Genomic DNA, 25864 nt, shown 5'->3' on the forward strand with positions numbered 1-25864 from the left:
ATCATGAGTTCTATAGGGCCGGTGAAAAAGCCCAGACAAAAAGCACAGTGTGAGGAAGGCTGCGAGCTCTGAATTAGTAATGAATCAGCTCCCTCAGGTTAATGTCAGGTTGCCTTCGATGCTTTGAAGGGTCTGATTCAAAGTCGCTGTAGCAGAGAAACATCCCATGTATTGGTCTCTAGACGAACCAACAACTTCATATTTCAATATATTTCAATGCTAATTGCTAGCTTCATATTTCAATATATTTCAATGCTAATTGCAGAAGGGTCACACTCAAAGTCGCTATAGCAGAGGAACATTTCATGTATTTGCCTGTAGAGTAGCCAACGACTTCATATTTCACTGCTAATTGTGGAAGGGTCTTGTCTTTTTCACTCAGTTGGGTGATTCATATCTCTCTTTTCCCCTACAATTCTACAGATGTGGCACTTTCTTATATCACACTTGCTAATTGATTTGCACTCTCACATTGATGCACAAACACACACATACACACTTTTACACACAGGTTCATCACACCTCTCCACTGGTCCATTTGCACAGGTCTCTTGAGAGAAGCTTCATGATGCTGTTTTTCCTTCTCGTTTTTGCAGTCCAACAAGAACAAGCGTCTTAATTATATGACCGCAAGTCACATGGCCGGATAAGGAGTATCCTCTCTCCGTGTGTGTCGATGGCTGCATCTTTTTCCTTGAGTGCCGTTGAATAATGGATCACGTTATTATTAGCCCCGTTCCTATAGCAACAGGCTCATGTTTTCTCCTGAGCGGCGACGGGCCTGTGAAGACGTGTTGGGTTTTGCACACGGGAACTGGAGAGCGAACTGTTGCGAACAGAAGGCGACAGGATGAAAACAGATGCTCCGCCGCTTTTCTCAGATCGGAGAAATGGTGTAGGCCTTAGCCACAGGAGAGAGAGAGGCTCCATTCACTTGCAAATGATGCTGCTCCTCTTCTCCTCCCCCCAGCACTCTTTCATCCACGGCCCCATCTCCTAGTTGATTATGACAAGAGGAGAGTGTTGTGCGTGTTGGGGGGTTCATGTTTGATGTTGCATGCACCGGTGAGGTGTTGCGTTGAGCGGCAAACTCCAACCCCAAGGTCTTTCTCAAAGAGCAACTATTGAATATTTGTTCAAAGACAACATTTGTCTTTGTCGATGGAGATACAGTTTTCACCTGACTGCGTCTGTCAGCAGGGGTGAAGTGTTTGGCATGTTAAGACACTGGGGGGAATCGACTTTCCTCTCATCAACACCTGTGGTTGTTTCCATTCACATGCTCGTGTGTGTCACATCCCGGCCCAACTACGCACACTGATGAAGGATCGGGAAAATTAAGTTATTTAAAGCAATCCAATGTAGTTTTGGGTATTTTGGCGACTTTAGACCTCCCCCTATAGTCGCAAAATATTTATATTTTTGACCTTGCCGTGGGGCAGCCGTGGCCTACTTTTGGGGCAGCTGTGGCCTACTGGTTAGCGATTCGGACTTGTGACCGGAGGGTTTGAACCCCGACCAGTGGAAAGCGGCTGAAGTGCCCTTGAGCAAGGCACCTAACCCCTCACTGCTCCCCGAGCGCCGCTGTTGTTGCAGGCAGCTCACTGCGCCGGGATTAGTGTGTGCTTCACCTCACTGTGTGCTGAGTGTGTTTCACTAATTCACGGATTGGGATAAATGCAGAGACTAAATTTCCCTCAAGGGATCAAAAGAGTATATATACTTATACTTATACTTAAAAACTTCTCATGGCTTGAGTCCTTCCCCCTGAACACCGTACATGTGCATTTGTTTTGGAGCTGAAGGACTAGCAATAGGCAAAAACAATCTCCAAAGAGCTATATTTACTGACTAGGTAATTTTTCACCATTCTCACGAGATGTCTTCGAGCCCCCGTCAGTTAGCTGGTTTTCTGCCTGTGAGGCGCTGCCAGCTATGCTAGCTATTCTGCCCATTAAAAGTTTGTTTACCATCACAATGACTGCAAATCTGTTCTGTTAAGGTAAAAAAACGTACATAGTGTTGCTTTAGCAAACTCATTCTTGAGTCTCATTAAGTTCCTTCTTCCTGTTTGAGATTTAGAGAGTAGAAGCACCATGTTTGGGTTGTAGGACATTTCCATTGTTGAATCTACAACTGCTTGACAAAACAAATATTTCAAAACAACAGACACAGGAGAGGACTATTTTGACTAACAGACTTTGTTTTTAGAACCAACATCTAAAAACACCTGATAAAAGAGCTGTGCACATGCTAGTCTATTTGCTCCAGGCTGCACAGGCAGATGTTTGTCAGGTCATTTTAGACTGCAGCCCGGCCTCTAATTAAAACAGCGGGACAATGTTGCAGTAGGTGTTGTCGTCACAGTCAGAAACATTCCACTCCTGATGTCTTTTGTCTTAGTCTCAATTGCTGTTCTCTTTGTGGTTTGGGGTAACAGGAGGACACTTTACTCCAGTTATAAACTAATGTCTCATGTGTAATAAACTAATGTCTCAAGTGTCTCCAGATTTGATTCCACTGTACTTTAAATTGAACAAATCCAGCAGTAAATTAAATTGAGGTGCTCTGGGTTGTGATGAAGACCATTGTCCACCTGGCATGAATGTACCCCCATCAATATATTTAAAAGATTATTAATTATGACAAAAATGGGTAAATGTGTAAAAGCTCCTTCACAGGGTGGCTACACCAGGCACGTTACTGAAGCCCTCCGTTTGTGGAGCGTCTGCTGCAACATTTAGCTTCCACTTGACCAATGGAACTGGCTACACCAGACGGAGCACTTCAGTTGCGAACCCGGTAGCCTTGGCCTTTAAGAATACCCCTTCTGCCTCTTGGTCATGGTCAAAAACCCATTCAGGATTATCTTGTCTAACCTGGTTTGAGAGACTCGCGGCCTGAAGCTGTCCATAAACCAAAAAAATCACTTGTTTTCTCTCTCTGTGTCTCTGTCTGTGTCCCTACTCTAGAAACCTGCTAATATCCTGGTTATGGGAGAAGGACCAGAAAGAGGCCGGGTCAAAATAGGTAAGGAAACACCAACACTGTGCCCACTTATTTCAGATGTTTGACATATCTAGGTTAGTTATCTGTGGCTAGAGTCCCTGGCTCAGAGTTTTCCACTGTCCTCCATTGATTAGAGAAATCCTAATGACATTATAAATGCTGACCCTTCTCTTAGCTCTGGTCAGGACACGCTGAAAGCGCACAGTCAATATGATGTACCGGTAATCATTACCAAGATCTGTAGCATACATTGTCATGTCACCTGAATACCACCATAAATACCAACTGGACCATGATTCTTCCGTTTTTGGCCACAACTGGTTTAGATTGGACAAATGGAGTGACACAACTCTTTCCATTTCATGTCTGCTGGCACGCCATCTTTGTCATAATAGTACTGGCATCATTGGATATCAATAATCATGCCTAAACCTCGGACCTTATGACCTTGAGATGCATGCTGCTGTATGACAGTATTCAGCCCGTAATGGCCGTGCCTGTGGTCAGTGCATCCAGTGTTACCCTTGGTTGTGTGAGGCTCACTGGAAAGAAGGCTGTTGCCTGTCTGGATGGTGTTAACCTTCATCAGGACTCTGGAGGTCCCTGAGGGATTGAATGGACCCATCACCCCCACCACACACACACACACTCACACACACACACTCATTGCATAACACAGAAGGCTATTCTGGGATGATGTCACTCATCTCTCTATAACGTGGGGGTCTATTTTTACCCCTCCCCACCCTTCGCCTGGCATACCTTCCCCCAGCAATGGGATGTGAATGGTGTGGAGAGCTATGTGCTGTGGAGCCCTAGTTGGCTGGACAAGAGTTCCCTCCTGTCCTGATACTGATGAGTGTGAAGACTGGACACTGGAAGACATAAACCCATTTAAGCTCCAGAGGTTTCCATAGCTTGAAGAGACTTTGATCTCTAAATATGAATCCACATGGAACACAACTTTGTAAAACCGAGCTTGACACGTTTGTATGTGTTAACAATCCGCCTCTTTCCCATCGTTTTATTTCCATACACAACACAGGTCTCAGTCTGTCAGCGTGATGTGGTGCCTAACCTGTTGTGAATGACGTAGCGTGTACTAATTATACCGCGCTAAGAATCCATTTGCACGTAACCTTACACCCCTTCTCAACAATCTTCCCCAGGCGGTAATGAAATACCAAGCCAAAGCTGCTTAGCTTGTTTTTGACCCAGTATTTTTCCTTTACAGCCACAGTGGCCTACTCTGTGTAGAAAGATGTCATGGTTTGGTTTATGATATTTATGCGTGTGGGTGTGTGTTTACCTCCTCTCTCCACAGCGGACATGGGCTTCGCTAGGCTCTTCAACTCCCCACTCAAACCACTGGCTGACCTCGACCCGGTTGTGGTGACGTTCTGGTACCGGGCCCCTGAGCTGCTCCTGGGAGCGCGACATTACACCAAAGCAATTGGTGAGCCGCCGTCCACAGGGCTCGACCTAACGCCAGGCCCAGCTTCACACTGGCCTGTTTGGGTGATGCTTTTTCCTCCACGTCAGTGCGGAAGCCACTGATTATACATGTGCGATGTCTGTTCCTCAGAGGGAACTCTAACCTGGCCCTTCGGAGGCCTGGGTTGGAAGCAGTGGGAAAGGGTTTCAGGAGAACGTGTAGATGTGTACTTTTCACAGGCCTCTTGAAAGCACTCTCAAAGACAGAGCTTCACAAGTCATTCAAAGTTCACGGTTCAAATTCCACTAACTTGTGAGTAAACCAAGGCAGGACTGTGGTTACAGAGCTATGTCCAGGCTCTTTAATCAAGCGCCATTTGAGAAAGTAGCACTCACAACATTTCTCTGCTCAGCACCCATTTCTAGAAGTTAATATCAACATAATTACTGACTGCTTTCTGTAAATGTTTGTGATCAAAACAGCAGTATCTTTTTGGTACCTTTTATAGCCTATAGTTAACAGCCAAGCTGCCCTCTGTCGTTCAGAGGACAGAACTCTCATCGAGTTCGCCACCTCTCTCTCTCTCTCTCCATCACCTTGTGAACTGACCACTTACCGAGATAAAAGCGTAGATTGGTCTCTGAGTAGCCGTGTGGACTTTGCCCACCGTCTGTTTGCTCTTGCTGTCGCCGGGCCCGTGCTCGCCTTGTGATAGCTGTTGACATTAGCCTCGTGGGCCGTGGATGTTCGTAGAAAGTGACAGGGTGCCACTTAACAGGGCCTCAGCGACCAGCCACGCAGTCGGTCAAGAATGTGCTCCGGTCTGTAAACAACACGCACGTACCGTATGCAAACTCAAGTGAACCCTTTCTCCCTTCATCGCCAGGAGTTTGGTTGATAATCCAGGCATATTTTTTAGTCATGTTTGGCAAATAATGTAATATGTAATTACTTTTGCCAAGAGCTACCAATCTTAATTGAACCCTTCAATAAAAGTAAGTGTTGAGTGTAAAACTCAAAGCTTGTGGTGTCAAAGCACAACTGGATGTAGAAAAGAGCATAGATCAGCTCAGTGCATTACATTAATCCATTTAGCAGATGCTTTTATCCAAAGCAACTTACATATATCAATTATATTACAAGGGCCATCCTCCCTAGAGCAACTTGGGGTTAAGTGTCTTGTTCAAGGGCACAACGGTGGAAGCTGGGTACTGAACTCACAGCTTTTCAGGCTACTGCATGCTAAGCCAGCTCCTTAGCCACTACGCTAGCACCTAAAAGTTAGAATGTTAGGAAACATGAATGGCTGGTCACTGTCTGACCGCTTCTGCTTGTTTGTCTCCGTCTCTCGTCAGACATATGGGCCATCGGCTGCATCTTTGCCGAACTGCTGACATCAGAGCCCATCTTCCACTGCCGCCAGGAGGACATCAAAACCAGCAACCCCTTCCACCATGACCAGCTGGACAGGATATTCAGCGTCATGGGCTTCCCAGCAGGTCTCCGTGCTTATCAGAGATACATAGTTTAGAATGGTGGCCTGTTCAGAGTCTGTGCCATTATGGTGTTGGGATGTGATGGCATAGTTGTAAACCTATAGATTAATCTATGAAAGGAGATCAAATGGTGACTTTGTCAGTTTATGGTTAATGTTTGAAGTGTACTAGAAATATCATATTGTTGTTATGTAGAGGTTTTATATGAACGTCACTTACAGTATATGAACATCTACGAGCACAAGAAATGTGGTTTCATCTGGGAAAACCATGTTGTTTTCTAGGAGCATGATTTTCATGAATAGTTCTAAAGCTGTTTTAATTCAGCTACATCAGCTAGAACAAAGCACAACCAAACAAAGCACTTACGAACAAAGCACTAACAGGCCAAACCTGTATGACCTGCTTAAGCTCTGAAATTTCAGTTAACAAGTTGAAATTGGTAGGATCATTTTCAGTCTTGGTCTTCATGCAGAAGATAAAAAGCTGCTAAACCAGAGATTTCTTCTATCTCTTTGTGAAAGTGTTAGTGTGACATCTTTGTATCTTTGTTTGTTTTAAACGAGTGTGACGAATTCCACAGATAAAGACTGGGAGGACATACGGAAGATGCCGGAATACCCGACGCTACAGAAGGACTTCAGGAGAACAACGTGAGTGTCACTCTGTCATCAGGTGCTCAGAGTTGGCAGAGGCCGAGCACGTGCTCCCTGCCTGTCACCCAAGGGCGTCCTGGTTCTGAGTTCCTGGAACCAATGGAACCTCTGAGTTCCTGGAACCAATGCACGAGATGCACCTCAAGTTCTTGGTGCTCATCCCTCCTTTGTGGCAGCCGTGGCCTACTGGTTAGCTCTTCGGACTTGTAACCGGAGGGTTGCCAGTTCGTACCCTGACCAGTAGGCACGGCTGAAGTGCCCTTGAGCAAGGCACCTAACCCCTCACTGCTCCCCGAGCGCCGCTGTTGTTGCAGGCAGCTCACTGCGCCGGGATTAGTGTGTGCTAGTGTGTATTTCACTAATTCACGAATTGGGATTAATGCAGAGACTAAATTTCCCCTCACAGGTTCAAAAGAGTATATATGCTTATACTTTATTATACTTTACTTAACATATGCTCTCCATTCACAGGTATGCAACTAGCAGCCTCATCAAGTACATGGAGAAGCACAAAGTCAAACCAGACAGCAAAGTGTTTATGTTGGTATGTGTCTTTGCTCTGTTTCTCCGCCATGGTTTATTTTGCCCAGGAGTTGTAGGGCTCTCACCAAATATGGCACTTTGATGAGAAATACAAATGCCAGCGTTTGCAAGCCAAACCCCTGGGTACATTAAGGCTCAAATTTAGCCTGGCAGCTTTGCCATAGTTGCTTTTTGTTGGCAGCTCGTATAGCGCAGTTGGCAATTGCAAAATACGCCAACCTCGAATCAAGAAATACCCCATAATGACTTGCTGTTAAAACTTTAAAACGCTCCTCCTTTCATATTTCTAGGTCACAATAAGAGCCTTTGTTATTGAGTTTTCGATGAAATCTCTTTGTTGTTGACATTGCATGGTATTTGCACAAAATTAAGCACAACCAGACAAATCTGATAACTTTTTTCTACACTCAAATCTAGCTTCAGAAACTCCTGACGATGGACCCCACCAAAAGAATCACTTCTGAACAGGCACTGCAGGACCCCTACTTCCAAGAGGACCCTCTACCCACCTCGGAGTAAGACCCATTTCACTGCTACCTGCCCTCCAAAAGCTCGCACAGACCTCCTGCACTACATTTCCAAGCCCCAGAAACCACTCAGTGCCACTCAGAGAACCTGCTCACACTTTCAAAGCCATCTTTGTTCGGTTCACAATGAAGCCCATTGATTGGCTTCGCTGTAACAGGGTCACTTTTTATCACGTGCTCCCCACAGTGTGAGGGAATCGTGCGGCCACTCTCCCCCGCTCACTCTCTGGTGCTGCTGCCCTGCTTCCCAGGGGCCCTGGATACTTACTCTCAGTGTGTTGTGTCTGAAGTAGTGGACACTCCAAGCGGTGTGGTGTGGTGCTCTCTTCTCTTCCCCCCCCCCCCCTCTCTCTCTCTCTCTCTCTTTCTCTCTTACTCTCTCTCTCTCTCCCTCTCTCTCTCTCTCTCTCTCTTTCTCTCTTCCTCTCTCTCTCTCTCCCTCTACATAACAAGAGCCTCTTCTGTCCCTTGCAGTGTGTTCGCTGGCTGTCAAATCCCTTACCCCAAGAGAGAGTTTCTAAATGAAGACGAACCAGAAGAGAAGACTGAAAAGGTGATAATAATAAAAAATAAAAAAAACAATCCCCCTTGAATGATCCAAAATACTGTTTCGCAAAACACAACAAGCTACTATTTCCACATGATGTCAAAGTCAGGGGTTGGGGCTGACGTGGTCCAGTGTAGTCCAGTGCGGAGTGTGGAAATGTCCCCTGGGGTTTAACAGCACGACGTGGATGATGAGGGAGACCCCTGCCGTTACTGGAGCTGAGCCTCTCTTACTGTTGTGAATCTGAAACGGCAGACGAGGGGCCGAGGACGAGAGAATGTGCTGTGCGTGGAGTTACAGAGAAGAGACAGCGAGACGTGGCCTGAGCCTGGAGACGGCAGCCTGGGTCAGAGCTTCAGAGAAAGAGGATGGCTCCAGTGTTCACTGACTGACAGTCGGGCTCAGCCACTCACTCAGGGAATAGGCACTGTAAATGAGAGAGACAGATTAGCCTGTAGCTACCCTGGAGCAGGCGTCTGGGGCAGAGCAGAGGTGTCAGGAGGCAGAGAGGAGCCTCTGAGTGTGAATCTGAGTGTGAGTTTGGGAGTGTGTGTGTGTGTGTGTTTGTGAGTGAGTGAGTGAGTTAGTAAGTGAGTGAGTGTATGAGTGTGTGTGTGTGTGTTTGAATGTGTGTGTGTGTGTGTGTGTGTGTGTGTGTGTGTGTGTGTGTGTGTGTGTGTGTGTGTGTGTGTGTGTGTGTGTGTGTGTGTGAGGAAAAAGATTTGTGTGCAAGTAACCAAATATATGTGTACTCATGTCTCTCTATGTGTGTATGTATGTATGTATGTGTGTATGTGTGTGTGCGTGCCCACGCACTCACTAACCGGGACAGAAGGGGTATCTTTCATCAGCAGCTTCCATGAATCTCAAACCTCTGATCGCACTAGCAGCTGCTGTCAAGTAGGCAACACCTGATAGCAGCCGACATTGCAACACAGTCACATTCACGGCCCAATGCCAGGCAAGCTTGCGGGCAGGGCAGGCAGGGCGGGAGACTGGGCCCTCATTGTGTCCGCCCGCGCTTTACTCCGCCTCTCCTTGTGGCCCAGCCTCGTGAGGTGCTCGGACCCCAGGGCCACACCGCGGGCCTCCCTCACAATGTCACACCGCCCCGGAGAGAGCAAGGTTACATGGAGGGGGGGAGGGCCTTCACGTGAAGTTATGCAGCAGTAGCCACTTGTCACGCAGTGGGACGGTCATGTGGTGTATGATTAATATGTGGTCAACATCTCTCTCATAACCTTTTAGGAAACTGTTTATGAGACTGTTTACAAGGGTCATGTTGTTGTTGTTGATGTTGTTGTTGTGTATCTTAAGGGCAAGAGAAAAGAGAAATGCAACACTGCTTCATCAACGGATCAACCAATTTATTGATGAGGTGACGTTTCGGTCGGTCAGACCTTCATCAGAGTCTGGAGGAACACCAGCTCATCAATTAAATATTTGATCCATTGACTAAGCGGTGTGATTTTCCTGCTCTTCAGTTGTACTTTCCAAAACAGCTGTGCCTGCAGTATAACTTATCAAGGTGTAAGCCTTCTCTCTATCCACAGTGTTCTTGTGTATAGAATAGGTTGCTACTAGAATATCACTAAGTGTGAAATGTGAGACTGGCAAGTTTAGCCAAAGTCTTTTTTTGCGTTTGTTTGTATTTATGAGTGTTGGTAACCTGGTAACCTCTTCCCTCGGCTTGCAGAACCAGACGCAACAGCACCAGCAGACGACGACGCAGGCGCAAGGGCAGACGCAACAGCAGGCGACTGCGCCGCAGGCCCCCTCCCAGCAGAGCTCAGCGCAGACCAATGGCGCGGCGGGCGCCAACGCTGGCGGCGGCGGTGGCGGAATCCAGCACGGCCAGGACCAGGGGCCGCCCAACAAGAAACCTCGTATCGGGCCCTCAGGGGCCACCTCAGGCCCTGGAGTCCTGCAGTCGGAATACCAGGTGAGACGCTCAGGGAGTGTTTCTGTCGCTGTTGCGGAGATAGTGTCGATCGTCAAAAGGGCTGTGTCTCACTTGACATTGTTATTTGTACACATTGTACTGTAACTATACAAATCACAGCATGTAAATAGGAAAATGTTGGAATTCTTTTGTCACTATTGGGAGGTGTAGGCTAATCAAAAATCCTGTATACACTCTTACTTTTCCTCAGTAAGAGAACAAAGGATACTTTGTTTGTCTTTGGGCTTGTGATTATAAGTGTTTTAAAACTCTTCAATATGTAAAGTGTGATAGATTGATAAGAATGATATATAGAAAGCTTGATTGATGACATATGCGCTTGCATAATACGACAGTAACTTGTTTAGGACTCGAAAAAAAACTTGGACTCGACTTGGCCTTGGTAAGACTTGACTTGGATTTGCTTGGGACATCTCTGTCTTTACTTGGGACTTGACTTGGACTTCAGCGTTAAGACTTAAGACTTACTTGTGACGTGCCAAACAGTGACTTTGTCCCACCTCTGGTATGGCTAATACCTTTTTGGGCTGTCATGTGATGAGGAGGGTGACAAATGTCAAATCCATGTTAGTTCACATCTTGAGGGTATATGCTTTCAGACAATATATGGTTTAGGTGGTTTAATTAGTTTTCCCTTCATGGTACAGCCCAAAATGTATCAGCCATACACTTAATTTACCAATACACAATGTGTTATGCATGGGCAGCATACTAATGAGGAGGGTGTGACATGTTTTATGTCATGTTAGATCACATCCTGAGGGTATAAGCTTTCAGAAAATATATGGTTTATATGGTTGAACCAGTTTTTCCTAAATTGCACAGACCAAAATGTATTATGTGTACACTTTCATCTAAATCCATAAAATCCCATTCATTTCAATAAGAAATTTACTTAAGTATCTACCAGGTACAGTGGGAATGAGTTTATTTCTTGTTAACATTATTTTCTTAAACTCTGGGACCAAGGCTACAAGTAAATACCACTTTTTTGGGGGGAATCTATTTTCTTTCAGTAAAACACAACAATCTCATGTCAAAGTCTTTTACCATAAATGGGCGCCTCAACCGTTTGGTAGAGGTTCATTGAAAATAAATGGAAGGGTCCTTTGAAAAAATAAATCACAGATTTTTCATACTACAGCCTAATAGAGCAAGATAAAACAAAAACAAAAAAGTCATCACTTTTATCATGGTGTGCCAGTTAAAGGGTTAATGGTCTTGGTTTTAGCTGTTTGTCAGCACTACAGTGCTTTCATTCTGTGGACTCTAAAAACTGTCAAACCACAGGAAGCAGTTTTTTCTGCGGCCTGTCACGAACACAGGAGCATCTTAATACACACACAAACACAGGAGCATCTTAATACACACACAAACACAGGAGCATCTTAATACACACACGAACACAGGAGCATCTTAATACACACACAAACACAGGGGCATCTTAATACACACACGAACACAGGAGCATCTTAATACACACACGAACACAGGAGCATCTTAATACACACACGAACACAGGAGCATCTTAATACACACACACTGAACCACATTCTTTCAAGCAGTTGCTGGTGCTGGGGGTGGGGGGGTACATTTTCTGAGTCAATGGTATTTGTGGTCTCCCCTAGCAACAGGTAAATGGCAGCGTACACAGAGGAGAGGGGAACGGTGTTTAGTATGTTGAACACGGGCTGGCGACCGCCACCAAACTAGTGAACAAAAGGGCACTGTATGAAATCTGACACGTCGTGATGCTTTGTCCGAAAACAGCCTCCGTCTCACGTTTCTCTACTTATGGGCTTAGTGGGGAGGATCTCCAGTGATTTCCAGTAGGCGTGTGTTCACTGAATACAACAGCTCTCTCTGAGGCCCAATTCAGAGGGATGTGGCTTTGTCCCTTTGCACGCAGATCAGGGAATATGTCTAATGAGGCGTGTGTGTGTGTGTGTATACGGTATGTTGTGTATTTATGTGTGTGTGTGGGCCCAAGTGGAGACAGCTACTGACCCATAAAATGTGTGTGTGTGTGTGTGTGTGTGTGTGTGTGTTTGTGTGTGTGTGAGTGTGTGTGTGTGTGTGTGTGTGTGTGTGTTGAAGCAGGACTCTTGTCCGTCCAGGCTTCTCACGGATAAGAGTGACAGGCAACAGTGTTGCCTGTCACTCTTATGCCACACATGCCACACAACCCTCCACGTGGGGCCTGCCAGCTTCTGTCTAAAAGCTATCTATAGCTCTCCATCAGCACAAAATATGACTACGAGATCACTAGGGATCAGGAAGTGTGTGTGTGTGTGTGTGTGTCTCTGTGTGTGTGTGTGTGTGTCTGTGTCTCTGTGTGTGTGTGTGTGTGTGTGTGTGTGTGTTTGTGTCTCTGTGTGTGTGTGTGTGTGTGTGTGTGTGTGTGTGTGTGTGTCTCTGTGTCTCTGTGTGGGTGTGTGTGTGTTTTTGTGTCTCTGTGTGTGTGTGTGTGTGTGTGTGTCTCTGTGTCTCTGTGTGTGTGTGTGTGTGTGTGTGTGTGTGTGTGTGTGTGTGTGTGTGTTTGTTTTTGTGTCTCTGTGTGTGTGTGTGTGTGTGTGTGTGTGTGTGTGTGTGTGTGAAATGGTGATTTTGAAAATGACAAAAAAGGCAGGTCAGTGCAGTGAGAGATGGACAGTGGAAAGGGGAAGCTGGTCAGAGGGATGGAGGGTAAACAGGTGGAAGGTCGAGCCTGATGGAATATGAGTGTGTGTGTGTGTGTGTGTGTGTGTGTGTGTGTGTGTGTGTGTGTGTGTGTGTGTGTGTGTGTGTGTGTGTGTGTGTGTGTGTGTGTGTGTGTGTGTGTGTGTGTGTGTGTGTGTGTGTGTGTGTCGAGCCTGATTGAATATGAGTAAGGAGGGTGAGGGAGACCGAGAGAAGCCGACTGTTCAAGGTGAATGCTTATAGATGTGTAATGTTATTTGTGTGTGTGTGTGTGTTGTGTGTGTGTGTGTGTGTTGTGTGTGTGTGTGTATGTGTGTGTGTTGTGTGTGTGTGTGTGTATGTGTGTGTGTGTGTGTGTGTTGTGTGTGTCTATATTAAGCGTTGGCTGAGGTGGCCGTGTGATTAGCAGCTGTGAGAGCTGCTGAAGTCAGGCCTGAGCCTAAGTATAAACCGCAGCCTAGCAGCCTAGCAACCTAGCAACCTAGCAGCCTAGCTGCACAGAGCTGAGCAGCGTGTGCAGGGGCCAGTGGACCGTCCCGTCCCGTCCCATGCGGCGTCCTACTTTCACCGGTCATCGATCGACCAGACTCCTGCACCGTAGTCCTCTCCCTCCCACCGGCGTGGCTGACTCGGCCCAGTGAAGGCTCTCCGTACCCTCCCCCACTCAGGAGCTGTAGCTCAGCGGGCTCACTCTGCCCTCCCGCTGTTCTGGCTCTCTGTCATGCAGTCACTCGTTCGTTGCTTGACCAGTTGTGCGGACGACTGTTCCAAGTAGTCTGTGTATTAGATATAGTGGCCTTTTCTTTTTGTTAGTTCTGTGTCATCCATTTCATTGCGTGTGTGTGTGTGTGTTGTTTGTGTGTGTGTATGTGTATGCCTGTGCTGTGTGAAAATATGTTGGACATGTTCTGTTTTGTTTATCTTAAAACGCTTACCAGAGAGCACTTCCTGATTCTTGCCCATTATAGCTGCCGCCACATTCCCTACAGCTCATAGCAGTGCAACATCGCCCTCTAGTGGATGCTGTGTGCACTGCACACCCCCCCAGGCCCCTCAGCCCTGCCCATTATGAGGTATCCTGGGCCTGTACTAGCCGAGCTCTGTGTGCTTTACCAGACTTAGGAATGACCCCCAGCACTGACATGTGACCAGATAAGTCATACATCATCATAGCTATTATGGGATTTCACAATCCTAACCACTCACAAAACCAGTTGTGTTAATGCAGATCCTGCAGTATTTGTGCTGCTGATTTCTCGATATAGCCACTGGCAAAATAATCATTTATTCACAGTTCTTTCATCCAATTTCATCACTCATTAATCTCTGTGGGATTATTGTTTGTTGTCAACATGAAGGTGTTATTCGAAACGAAGCCTTCATGTTTGTTTACACAGTTTTGAAGTTCTATGTTTCGGATGCTGATTTTATGTTGATACAGTTTCCAGCGTTGGATCCCTGAAGTGTTTGGTCTCTAATCACAATGTCCAGACTGCGTTGCGTACTTTGTTGAATCCATCTGTGATAACACATCTTCTCTTTTCACTCTCAGCACTCCAGCTCCCGCCTTGGTTACCAAAGCAACGTCCAAGGTTCCACCCAGTCGCAAGGCACCATGGGATACTCCTCGTCATCTCAGCAGAGCTCGCAGTATTCTCACCAGTCTCATCGCTACTGAGACAGTGGACGGACCCAGGCTTGACCCAGGCTTGACCCTTGACCCCCAGCTGACCTCTCAGGCACCACTGTTACACGCCACACAGCTTGACCCACATTGCACATCAGTCTCTGAGAGCCTCTTATGGTCACTCCTACTCCCACTACATATTATAACAGTGTATCACTGTTATTCCACAACACACACACACACACACACACACACACACATACTTTCACTCATCCAATCTAATTCAGTAGTTTCCTTGTAACCATATGAAGTAGCTTAAGTAGTCTTTGGAGACATATCGGCCTGTATTCTCAACAGACTCTTGTACTAATGAAGCACCCCTATTGGTGTTTGTTGTGCTGTACCAGGCTCTTGCAACTAAAAAGCAGAAGTACACTACTGCTACCTTTAGCGGTCAGTCTGCCCACCCACTCCTGCAGTCGATCCAGCCTAGCTGACCCGCTGAGCTCATCACACACCAACACACACACACACACACACACACACACACCTCCATGTACGCTTTCCCGAATCATTCCAGTATTTTAGCTGACACTCCTCTGTTCAGGTTCGCTCCAGCATTCTTCAGACACACACACACACACACACACACACACACACACTTTATGGGTCAGTAGCTGTCTCCGCTTGGGTCCTCATTTCCCTTACCCACTGAGGGTTCTGCAATATGAAGGCAACTTAACATAGGAACCACAACAACAACAAGAGTTTCTCCAGTGGGGAAGCAGGAAGAATTTTCACCAACGAGGAAGGAAGAGGAGTGAGTCAGGTACCAACTTGGCATCAGTGTACAAACAGTTGTTGACACACAACACGTACATTAAAAACGAGACTTATGAACCACAGCACTTACGTTTAAACAAAAGAATACATCCTTACACAGGATGGATCTGCAGCTTGTCATATATGTGTACTATACAGAGCACCTTGTCTATTTGTTGAAAAAACAAACAAACAAAAAAAAAACAAAACGAGAGACTTTTTTTGCCTGGTTTTGCTCTGTTGAAGTTTACTATAGTTATTTGAATCTTTTTGTTTTGTTTTTGCTTTGTTTGTTTTTGTAAATACGATACTGATCTGAAAAAGCCCTTTACGGTGTGCATACTCTGCAGCGATCCTAACAGGCCATGAGCTCATCTGTTGGACACTTAGACCAGTGCAGCAGGAGAGGACAGGCGTCCTGCGTTTTGGAAAAGAAGAAAAGAGAAGAAAAGAGGCCGCTGAATCTGCATCTGAAGAGCTTCATCGCAATACATGCAAATACTGTACAAACAGCCCTTTTTTTGCTGTTGGAATTGCCACACAAAACCAGACAAGAAGAGAAAACGAGAAAAATGTCCAAATATCGCATCATTCTCATGCACACGCCATTTTGTTTTGAGTTGTGTCGGTCGGTTGAGAATATGCAGTCCCTTGGGGACAATGTCCAGCGCCTCTCCTCCATTGCCTTTTGTGTCTTCCACGCATAAGAGAGCAGCCCCCAATTCTCCCTGCCGTTCCCAGCTCACTGCACAGAGCGCGCTACCCTCTCTCCCTCTTTTTCTCTCTCTCTCTTTCACTCTCCCACTCCCTCTCTCTCTCTCTCCTACTCTCTCTCTCTCCTCTCTCTCTCTCTCTCTCTCTCTCTCTCTCTCTCCTCTCTCCGCATGGTCAATCTGAGGGTTAAGGAGACGTGCTCTCTCTCTCTCTCTCTCTCTCTCTCGCCATGAAGAAAGTTTGAATTTTGGAACTAGAACCTTGGCCTCCGCTTTGTTTCTTGTTCTGCCTTGTTGGTGTTCGGTCAGGTTTTATTTACAGTCGATGGGTAGGTGGGGGGAAATAGGCTTTGGAACTGGTCAGACAAAGGTCAAAGTTCAGAGGTCACTGAATGTGTTCATCTCCCACACGGGGCAGCTAGCAGTTCCCACTGCTGCCCGGCCTGTTACCTCCTGATGCTTTTGTGAAGCGTACTCTCTGTTTTATTGTTTGTGAATGTTATCTCGGTTTTGCTTGAGGAAGAACAGTCTTGTTTTTTGTATGACTCAGTTAAAGGGATTGCACTGCTGACCTGATGTCCAGCAAGGCCCAGGAACAACAGAAGGACACAGAGGTTCACCACCAAGATCATTATTGCCTCCTTCGCTCTTCTCTCTCTCTCTCTCTCTCTTTATCTTTCTTTCTCTCTCTCTCTCTCTCTGTCTATCTCATTTCTAAATCTCTCTCCTTCTTTTTGCCTCTCTCCTCCACTCACTGGACAAAGCCCTGCCTGACTAACGGAGCACTGAATGGACACTCCAGCGGGCAGAGGGAAGCCTGTGCTCCCTGCAGTTTCCTGTGTCCTGTGGGAACGGTCATTGGAAGGGGACTGCACTGCAACACAAAAGACACAGAAACCAGTGTCAAGTTTTATCTTTTGGTTTGTTGGTTTTAGAAACACAGACTCACTCCGAGTGTTTCCATTGAGAGTTAGGCCCTAGTGTTTCTATTGAGAGCCCTTTAGGCCCTAGCGGCCTCAAGTGGACTTTGTGTCTGCACCTTTCAACATGATGGTAGCGGTCTGCTTCTTGTGGCCGCGTGATGGAACTGACTGTCCTCTCCTGTTGTACATCAATCAAGAGACCTAGCAGAGGTTGTGCAGTTATTTTCTTATTTTTTATAATAATTTGGCCCCCCAAATGGCCTCCATATTCATCAACACTGTCCTACTCTGGTGATGTCTGGTTTTGGTGGCTCATGATTGACAGGAAAAGTTGATTTGGTTTTTAAATGTTAGGCTTTGTTTTTGTTTCTGTTTGGGGGGGGGGGGGGATACAAAACTCACAACTCTGAGGCTAGTCTGACTTGTCACGCCTGTGCTGGAGATTTTCTCTCAGACTTCCTGTCAGCGCTGTCTAACTCTCAGCTATCTAACCTCCAGTAGGCTGCTTAGGCAGCTCCTCAGTTGTGTACAGTTGAAATGACTGATTTTACCCGCCTCCATGTCTAGAAGTCTGATTACTCATGAAAGCAAATTATATTTGTCTGTTTGCCCTCAGCCTCACACAGATCCCCCCCATGTGTTTTACTTTATGGCACATGTGTTGAGGTGGAAGCCTGGCACCAGGTAAGCAAAAGGCACTGTTCCTTGTAGATTTGAAATATTCAACAGTGAAGTTACAATGTCCATGGTGTATCTAGCTGACAACTTACTGTAAAGAAAATGTTGATTTTGTTTTTTAATTTGTTACTTTTATTATTTATATCTTTTAGAAAATGCAGTCAGGTGCATTGGCCAAGTGTCGTGAAAAAGCCCTCCAAAAACCAGTGGTGAATTCTGGGACGCACGCCTAGAAAACCAGCAGCTTTTCAGAACATTTGAGGTATTTATGCGTCTGCTCTTGAGTTTGGAAGAGCATGGGAATCAGCTGTAGTGCTCGAGGTTTTTCCAAGTCTAAGCGAGGTGATCAAAAAAGTGTTACTCTGTACGCGGCCCTCCATGCTCCAACATCAGAGGAGACGTGACTCCCATACAGGATCTATGCAAACAAACAAACAAACAAACAGACGACAACAAACAACAAAACAAACGAGAAAAGCTTTCGCTGGTGTCGCACCCTTTTGTCTTTTTGAGAGGCTGCACGTCACACATTTTTAATGGCTTAGAAACGTCTGTGGTTTTTCAGATGAACGGGAGCTCCCGAATTGTAATTGTAATTTGAAATCATTGAGTAATACGGCTGTTTTTTGTACAGTATGCTACGTTCCTGTGTTTCATAACAGCCTAGTTGTATTCTATGTGATATATTGTAAAAATCACATAAAAAAGACAAAAAATGCAGAATGCATGTATATTAAATATACAATTGTATTTATTGTTTACTCATACAGTATATATAGAGAGATATACAGTATATATTATTAAATAAGTTTAGATATTTCCTCTGCCTTAACCAGAAGGTGACCTCTGTGCACTAAGTATCGCAATTCTAATTCAAACGTAGTAGCAGCTAAATCTACCAGGTTTGGGCTTCTAAAGATTTCTTCTGCTGTGGTGTGATGTATTATGGGTAGAGGATTCTCTGTCTCCCTGTTGGCTCGTCAGCTCTTAACAGTATGCTTAAAACTGATACTTCAGCGTCAGTATGCTTCAACTGATACATCAGTAAGCTCTCTCTAGTCATGTCCATTTTAGCATTCTTCCCGGGTGAACGTCTCGTTCACTGCTTTCTAGTAAAGTAGTTAAAAGTATGAAAAACTACAGAATGCTGATTTTTTTTTTTTTAAAACATCAGGATGATGAAAAGAAAGCGTCTGCACCTGCACGTGAAAGAGGTTGGCTTAGCCCATCGTCTGAGGCACCATGGGGTGGCCTTTACTGGACGAGTGGTGGGGTGTCTCCCCCTCGGCTCCGTGTGTGTGTTGAATAGCCAGTAGGGCGGGGGGTGGGGGCGGGCGCTTGGTCCCGGCCTAGTGGTACTGCTCTGAGGTTCTTTAAAAAATAAAAATAAAATAAAAAAAACGCGTCCTTATCAGTGTGAGGCTGTGGCCGAGTAGCCAATCAGAACAAGTTGTCAGGTTTAGACTGAACTTCAAAGCTCAGGGATTAAAGGGTCTCCCCCATCTCATCTATGTTGATCAGCGCAAGTGTTGATCCAGGAGGTCCTAATGTGCAGCTGGTACAAGCTGGCTCAGTGCAGGTGCAACCAAGTGAAAGGAGTTTATTTCAGATTTCGGAGTATGTCTAGATTTTGTCCATCTCTAATGTATTTTATTGCCTTTGTATGCAGAACTAATTGAGCTTTTGCAAAAGCTTATCTTCCATGTAGTGTAGATTTGAGTAGATCAGCTTTAGTTGGATGCAAGCCGTCTTCTCTCTCGCTCTTTCTCTTTTGCTCTCTAGGACTCAAGACAACAGCATTTCAATTTTTTGGACAGTGCCTTTTTTGAGTCTGAGTGTTCAAAAACCTCGAAGTTGCCATCTTGTGTCGTGACATTCAGGATTTTATTATGTTTTTCTTTCTCTCATGCCTTGTCATACATTGTATTATTCTTTTTTTCTCTTTTGTACCTTAGGAGCACTTGATTTTAAACTTAAATTCATGGACAGTGGCAGCAAACAGCTAGATATCCATTTTGACGTGAAACATCCCAGTTTCTTCTATGGCTGGGTAGAAATAAGTCCAAGACAACATATTATATATATATTTTTTTTTCTTTTCCAATGAATTTGTCTCTCTCTCCTTGATACACAGTTTTAACATGCTGTATATAAGAACACATTTTAAGAATTTTCCATTGAGACGTATTGCTATGATAATTGTCTTTTAATGCACTGTTGCTGAATTTAGTGGTAAAAATGAAAAGTATTTAATGTTTTTTATGTCTTGTCTAGACACTAAAGATATGGCAGTTATAAGACAGCTATAAGCCAGACAATACTCTTTTAAGGAGTTTTTATATAAATGTATAGATATATAAAGAAACATGATAAAAGTACACACATGTGAATCATAGCGAGCCACACCATTCGGCCTGTTCTTCACATTTCCCACCTTTAGCAAATTGTTGCATGTGCTTGTCTGTACTCAATCCAAAATGTTAACACTTACAACCCACATGTACCACCAATGGTATGCACACAGACACTCAGTTGGGCAAATGCACCCCGCATCAACAGAAACCTCACATTGTCCAAAGCCATTTAGCAGGATACACTGTTCTCTCAGGCTTACTGGATCCGATTGGTGCTATTTCCCCTGTTTTGTTACTGGCATTCTGATTCTGAGAATTTTGTATTTATCTTGTCAGATCCTATTATGTGATTGGTCTTCTAAAGTCATGGATAACAACCAAAATCATTGGTGTTATTGTGAGATTCCTTGGCATCTACTGGCAATATGGTTTGGCTCAATTTGTGACTGATTGCCCTGAAAAGCAACATAGCACACCCGCAATGAAAAACTGTATCAGTTTTGAGGTGTGTCCAAAGCAAACTCCCCACACCAATCAGAACAACAGAATGTAGGTTGTGCTCCAGGAATGTTCCTTATTCTGCCCCATGTTTTATTAGTGTGACTTCAAGTGCCCCTGCCTGTTTGTGGTCTTGTACATAGCAAAGGGACTTTGCAGAACCGAGTGGCTGTTGACTCACCCGCCTTCTCTGTGTTTCAGTGTCTGAAGATGCACATAATGCTCACACACACACACACACACACACTCGCTCGACATAGCCCAAATGTATTACTGCGTCACCATAGCTTTGTTTATAAGCCAAGGCCATAGCTCAATACAGGAAATCGATATGAAATAATAATGATGATGATAATAATAATAATTTAAAAAGACACATTTATACTTGTATGGCTGCTTTAGCTATGTTGTCCTAATTTCACTGTACAAATGACTGTTAATGAGGAAAACGTCATTATTTATTTTATATCCTCTATTGTAATAAAAACTCTTTTGCTTCAGATCAAAATGTTTGCATTACTCTGTGCGTGGTGTGTGTGTGTGTGTGTGTGTGTGTGTGTGTGTGTGTGTGAATAAGTATGAGTGTGTCTGATCAAGGGAGAAGGGGTATACATGTGCCTCTGTATGAGTTGGAGAGAGAGTACTGAGTTCACAGCTGGTATGTGTAAAACATACTGCATCTCCAGATGTTCATTTGTCATCTACCCATACACTTTGATTGGCCTTTTGATATGGCAAAAGTGAAATGCTCAAACATAGTAGTGTTAACCACGAGTCATACTGTATTCAGTTACATCTGGCTTCATAATATGCACACTGCAAACCAAATGACTACAAAGAGTTTGTTATTCTGTGCTGAGGAGTGAATACTTTGAATAACAAATTGGGGTCGTCTTGCTGTCTTCAGCAAGCTTCCACACAGCAGATGCAGCGGGGCAGCTTGTCCAGAGCTTGTCCTCCGAAGGCACTGGTCTCAACTTGGACCAACTTGGACCATGTTTAACACCTAGTGGGTTAACGGCAAAGATTCTAGAACAGAGCTCTGTTCTAGAATCTTTGGTTCACGGTCTTCTGCGACGAACACATGCCTGGTCCAGTCAGCAGGGCAACACTGGCCAGAGAGGATCACTATCACCCCTCTGGTCAGTGCCCAAACAAAACACGGTCCAGCTCAAAAGAGACCTTGTGGTGCTCAGTCAGGACGTCCAAGAGAGAAGAGGATGACCCAGGATGATTTGGCAACAGAGCTCCTGTTGCTCAACCCAGGTTCATTGGGTTTCGTTTTAAGGAACCTCCAGCGCTCACTGATAAAATATAACCCTCTAGCGGCACGTAAGTCACCTTTGGCAATGCTTGTTTGCAGCAACTATGTAGATGTAAATGGAATGAATGCTTAAGAGAGAGAGAGAGATTACGACAGCGATCCAAAACAGACCAAAGTATTCAGAAAGGTGCATCCCAGTCGGCCTCAGTGAGGAATACATGAATGAACAGTGTAGATGCATATGTTTCAGATCATGTAAGTCGTATTTCTCCTGACACAGGCATCTTCTTCATCACTAATAACCTTTGATGTTATCTTGTGATGGTTATGGTGTCAAAGTCAAATAGTCAAGGATGAGCAAGTATAGAGTTTAAACAGGGTTAAGAAAAACATAAAAATACAGAAAACAATATATTACCTGTGTTACCTGTGCATATACCACATTCTGTGTTGATATCTATTTATCTATCTATCTCTCCTGTGTTGCTGAACCAACATGTGGATTGGCAGGAATAGTTTGACTTGGAATGAGCCATCATCTCCATTTGGCAGTACCACGACAGTTGAACACACACACAATGAATAGAGACCTAAAGGTTAGATAGGCAGTAGTAAATCCTAAAAAATGTGTACATTTGTAACCAAGTTTATCCACTCATCACTTCTCGGCCTTTAGGCTAAGATCAAGTGTAGTATCTGTTCTTATCAGTTTAATATCTGATACGTCATCTACCCGAAGACTATATATATTAATCTGACTTTTGGAACAGGGAGACGGAATAGGGGCTTGCTCCGTCCACTCCACGCATCGACCCGGTATTGCAGTGACTCCAGGAACGGTGCACATCCCTGGGGGCAGCCGTGGCCTACTGGTTAGCGCTTCTGACTTGTGACCGGAGGGTTGCCGTTCGAACCCCGACCAGTAGAAAGCGGCTGAAGTGCCCTTGAGCAAGGCACCTAACCCCTCACTGCTCCCCGAGCACCGCTGTTGTTGCAGGCAGCTCACTGTGTTCACTGTGTGCTGAGTGTGTTTCACTAATTCACGGATTGGGATAAATGCAGAGACCAAATTTCCCTCAAGGGATCAAAAGAGTATATATACTATACTATACTATACTATACTATACTATACTATACTATACTATACAATAATCTACTCTTTTGTCAATCTACTCAGGTTCGTCCAGTTTTGCATTGCTGGTATGTGCATAGATGGAAGTGCATAGAGATTGCTGGTACAATGAACTTCAGGAAAAGGGAACATTGGGACAAAACCCAACTTAGCCCTGTAGATTTCCTCAGGTTGGTGGAGAGTAATACATCTCAGTCAAGCTTTAGCCTGAAAATGATTGTAATTTCCTGACTTGGCCACATGGGGTCACTATTATGAACTTTTTGTCAGGGCTATGAATTAAGGAAAACATACCTCTTTCAGAATCACATGGTTCTAATAGTGTAGGTAGTATCTTACCTCTTAAACATCAATAATCCTTAATTATCCAATAACCTTTCAGATTTTCTAATTTAAGCGTAAACGTACTTGAGCTCCAAGCAATCGTCATTAGATTAGTGCTTTTAATTGATGCCAGTGTTTATATGCCATTAGTGACTTCACCTGAATAAACATAAGATGTATCAAACTGGTGTCAGATGTACGTGAGGGTTACACGCACACAGGCCTCGAGACAACAACAAAGCTCAAGCCACCACTGGAAAACTGCCATCCGTCACGGTCCTCCAGGGAACAAACCTGCTGAACTCCCCTGCTAAGTTGCTGCTGAAACCAGTGGGGTTTAATTTATGACCAGGAGAAGCATATTAACACAGACGTGTTCCCATTTCCACCCTCTCTCTAGATACAAGATGTTGCCCCTCATTGGTGTGCTCCTCCACCGTTGTCTCAGAGACAGAGGTGTAACGGTCTGGCATCAGAAAGTAAAAGTCCTGCCACGTACAGTATTTGTTCCAACCATTCACTAAACCAGCTGATTCTATTTGGCACTCTATAGCCAGGTAGATGAACTAATTAGTAAAAACCGATACTTGACTTTCTGAAGCTGGACTTTTACACATCTGCTGTGTGTTCCATAGTGTTCTGATGGGCCCTATAGCTCCTCATTGGTGTGTTCCTTCACTGTTGTTTCAGAAAGAATGTTCCACAGTGTTCTGACTGGCCCTAGCTCCTCATTGGTGTGTTCCTCCACCATTGTCTCAGAGAGAGTGTTCAACAATGTTCTGACGGACCCTTGCTCCATCAGCTGAGCTACTTCTGTCATGAGAAGCCTCCTGTTGTGATTGTCTGTTATTGCAGAGCTTGCCTTGGTGTTCTTAGAGTTTTCTATTCAAATCATGCAAAGTTAAGAGGCTAATTGTTTCAGTGAAGTGTTGTTGTCAGAATAACTAACCTTTCACTGCATCAACAATACTACTGATCACCAAAATTATCAAGTTAATAAAAATCAAGAAAATAAGAAGTTTCTAATAGCAATTCATATACAAAAATTCTATCCTGCTTCTACTTTGTGCATTTACATAATTATGACTGCTGCTAGTGCCGCATGGCGTGATTAAATAGGTTATATGTCAAAGGTTTTTTCTTTATTTAAAAAAAAAAAAACTGGTTGGTTGACAATTCATGGCACAATTCCAGGGTTAATAAAACTTAGTGGGAATGTATAGTCTCACTATTCATGGGTTTCATCAGGTCCCTTTCCACAGGTGTATTAATCAAGCACCATACAGTCTGCATTGATAATTAAGGTGCTTGATTTTATACACCTGTGGAAAGGGACCTGATGAAACCCATGAATAGCCTGGCCATGCCCATCTAGAATCTCCTTTCAGTGAAATAGTCTGGCACATGACTAACTCAGACACAAAGGGTGAAGAACGTTTTCCTCAGACACAAAGGGTGAAGGGTCAATCAGTGACAAGAATGGATGCCGCTATAATTTCGAAATGGAAAGTGGCTATGGTAAACGGTAGTAGCAACACCTGCAAGTATCTATATAAAAAATTGCGGTTTGAAGAATGTGTAAATGTATGTATAGCAAAGGTAGGCCTACATATTCTCCTGATTACGACACAGTTTATTATCAGTTTGTAAAGGTTAGGCAAAGTAGGCAGTAACGTTAGGAATCATGGCCAGACTAGCATCTATAGTAGTGAGACTATACATTCCCACCAAGTTTTATGAGCCCTGAACTTTGCACAAACCTAGTGCGCAAACACACACACACACACACACAAACATGCATACACTGGTGCGCAAACACGCACATAATGTGCTCACACAGATGAACACACTCACTCACACACACTGGTACACACACACACATTGGGAAAAAGTAAGTTGATTAAGGAAAAGGAAGTTAATTTGACTATACAGTAGTAAAATGGCTGATGTGTACTTGTGCAGCGCAGATACAGAAGAATATCTGGGAAGCACTTTATATTTGCAGACTTGTCTTGATGAAACACTGCACTGCAAGTCTGTACAAAAACACATACACACACACACAGGTGCACACATACATACAGGTACAGTATACACACATACACTGGCACACTATGATAAAAATCTAGATCTAAAAATCTACCACAAACCAGCATGTAACATAATGGCAGTATACTTGTGCATTTACAAATGCAAATACAGGATAGAAAGAATAGTTTTTCCGTTGTTTGGATCACACTACATATTTTGAACATGCATCCAAAAGCAAATATTTCAGCTTCAACAATCACTGAGCAACAAAGGGGAGATCATGTAAGCATTGCGGTTTACAAAGAGCTGCAGGAGTAAGGGTGGAGAGAATTTGAGAAGCATGATTTATTTTTTTCGGTTAGTAGCCTACATCTGATTAATATCCTTTATTCCCTATCCTCAGGTGTGTTATTGAAGTTCAGGCATAAGTCATCCTGATGGTTGGGAAATATATGCCCTGTTGTCTTACAGAAAATTATATGTGGCAAAACCTGTGACACTGAGACACTTCGGAAACACAATCTTACAATAGCACAGGCCCTGAATTAAACACTACTTCTTATTCCTGCTGTCTGCGTCTACTGACCTTATGGTCTTCCCCAACAATACTTATGCTAACCACAAGCTCTGCCTCTTTCTGTAC

The 25864-nt window shown here is 44.4% G+C and overlaps 1 protein-coding gene and 1 non-coding gene across 5 annotated transcripts in view; both read left to right on the plus strand.

Annotated features, from left to right (window-relative positions):
- cdk19 (cyclin dependent kinase 19) overlaps nucleotides 1-18775 on the plus strand; it is a 71664-nt gene extending 52889 nt beyond the window's left edge. For 3 of the 4 annotated variants that reach the window (XM_076273377.1, XM_076273374.1, XM_076273376.1), the window contains exons 5-13: nucleotides 2973-3030; nucleotides 4334-4465; nucleotides 5800-5943; nucleotides 6524-6593; nucleotides 7068-7140; nucleotides 7557-7654; nucleotides 8141-8219; nucleotides 9910-10155; nucleotides 14408-18775. In XM_076273377.1, the coding sequence (XP_076129492.1) occupies nucleotides 2973-3030; nucleotides 4334-4465; nucleotides 5800-5943; nucleotides 6524-6593; nucleotides 7068-7140; nucleotides 7557-7654; nucleotides 8141-8219; nucleotides 9910-10155; nucleotides 14408-14533 (1026 nt within the window). In that variant the 3' untranslated portion in view covers nucleotides 14534-18775. The remainder of the gene's footprint in view (nucleotides 1-2972; nucleotides 3031-4333; nucleotides 4466-5799; nucleotides 5944-6523; nucleotides 6594-7067; nucleotides 7141-7556; nucleotides 7655-8140; nucleotides 8220-9909; nucleotides 10156-14407) is intronic. The other variant, XR_012984166.1, reaches the window with a different exon arrangement.
- A 3616-nt stretch (nucleotides 18776-22391) lies between these two features.
- Nucleotides 22392-22584, plus strand: LOC143110902 (U2 spliceosomal RNA). The gene has a single exon (XR_012984459.1). It is a non-coding gene; the product is annotated as a U2 spliceosomal RNA (small nuclear RNA).
- Nucleotides 22585-25864: the final 3280 nt, after the last annotated feature.

This window comes from Alosa pseudoharengus, unplaced genomic scaffold (assembly GCF_046254945.1).
Source record: "Alosa pseudoharengus isolate Yale_2024_CS ecotype anadromous, Long Island Sound unplaced genomic scaffold, YU_APseudo_1.1 YU_APseudo_1.1_scf_7, whole genome shotgun sequence".
Lineage (NCBI taxonomy): Eukaryota > Metazoa > Chordata > Actinopteri > Clupeiformes > Clupeidae > Alosa > Alosa pseudoharengus.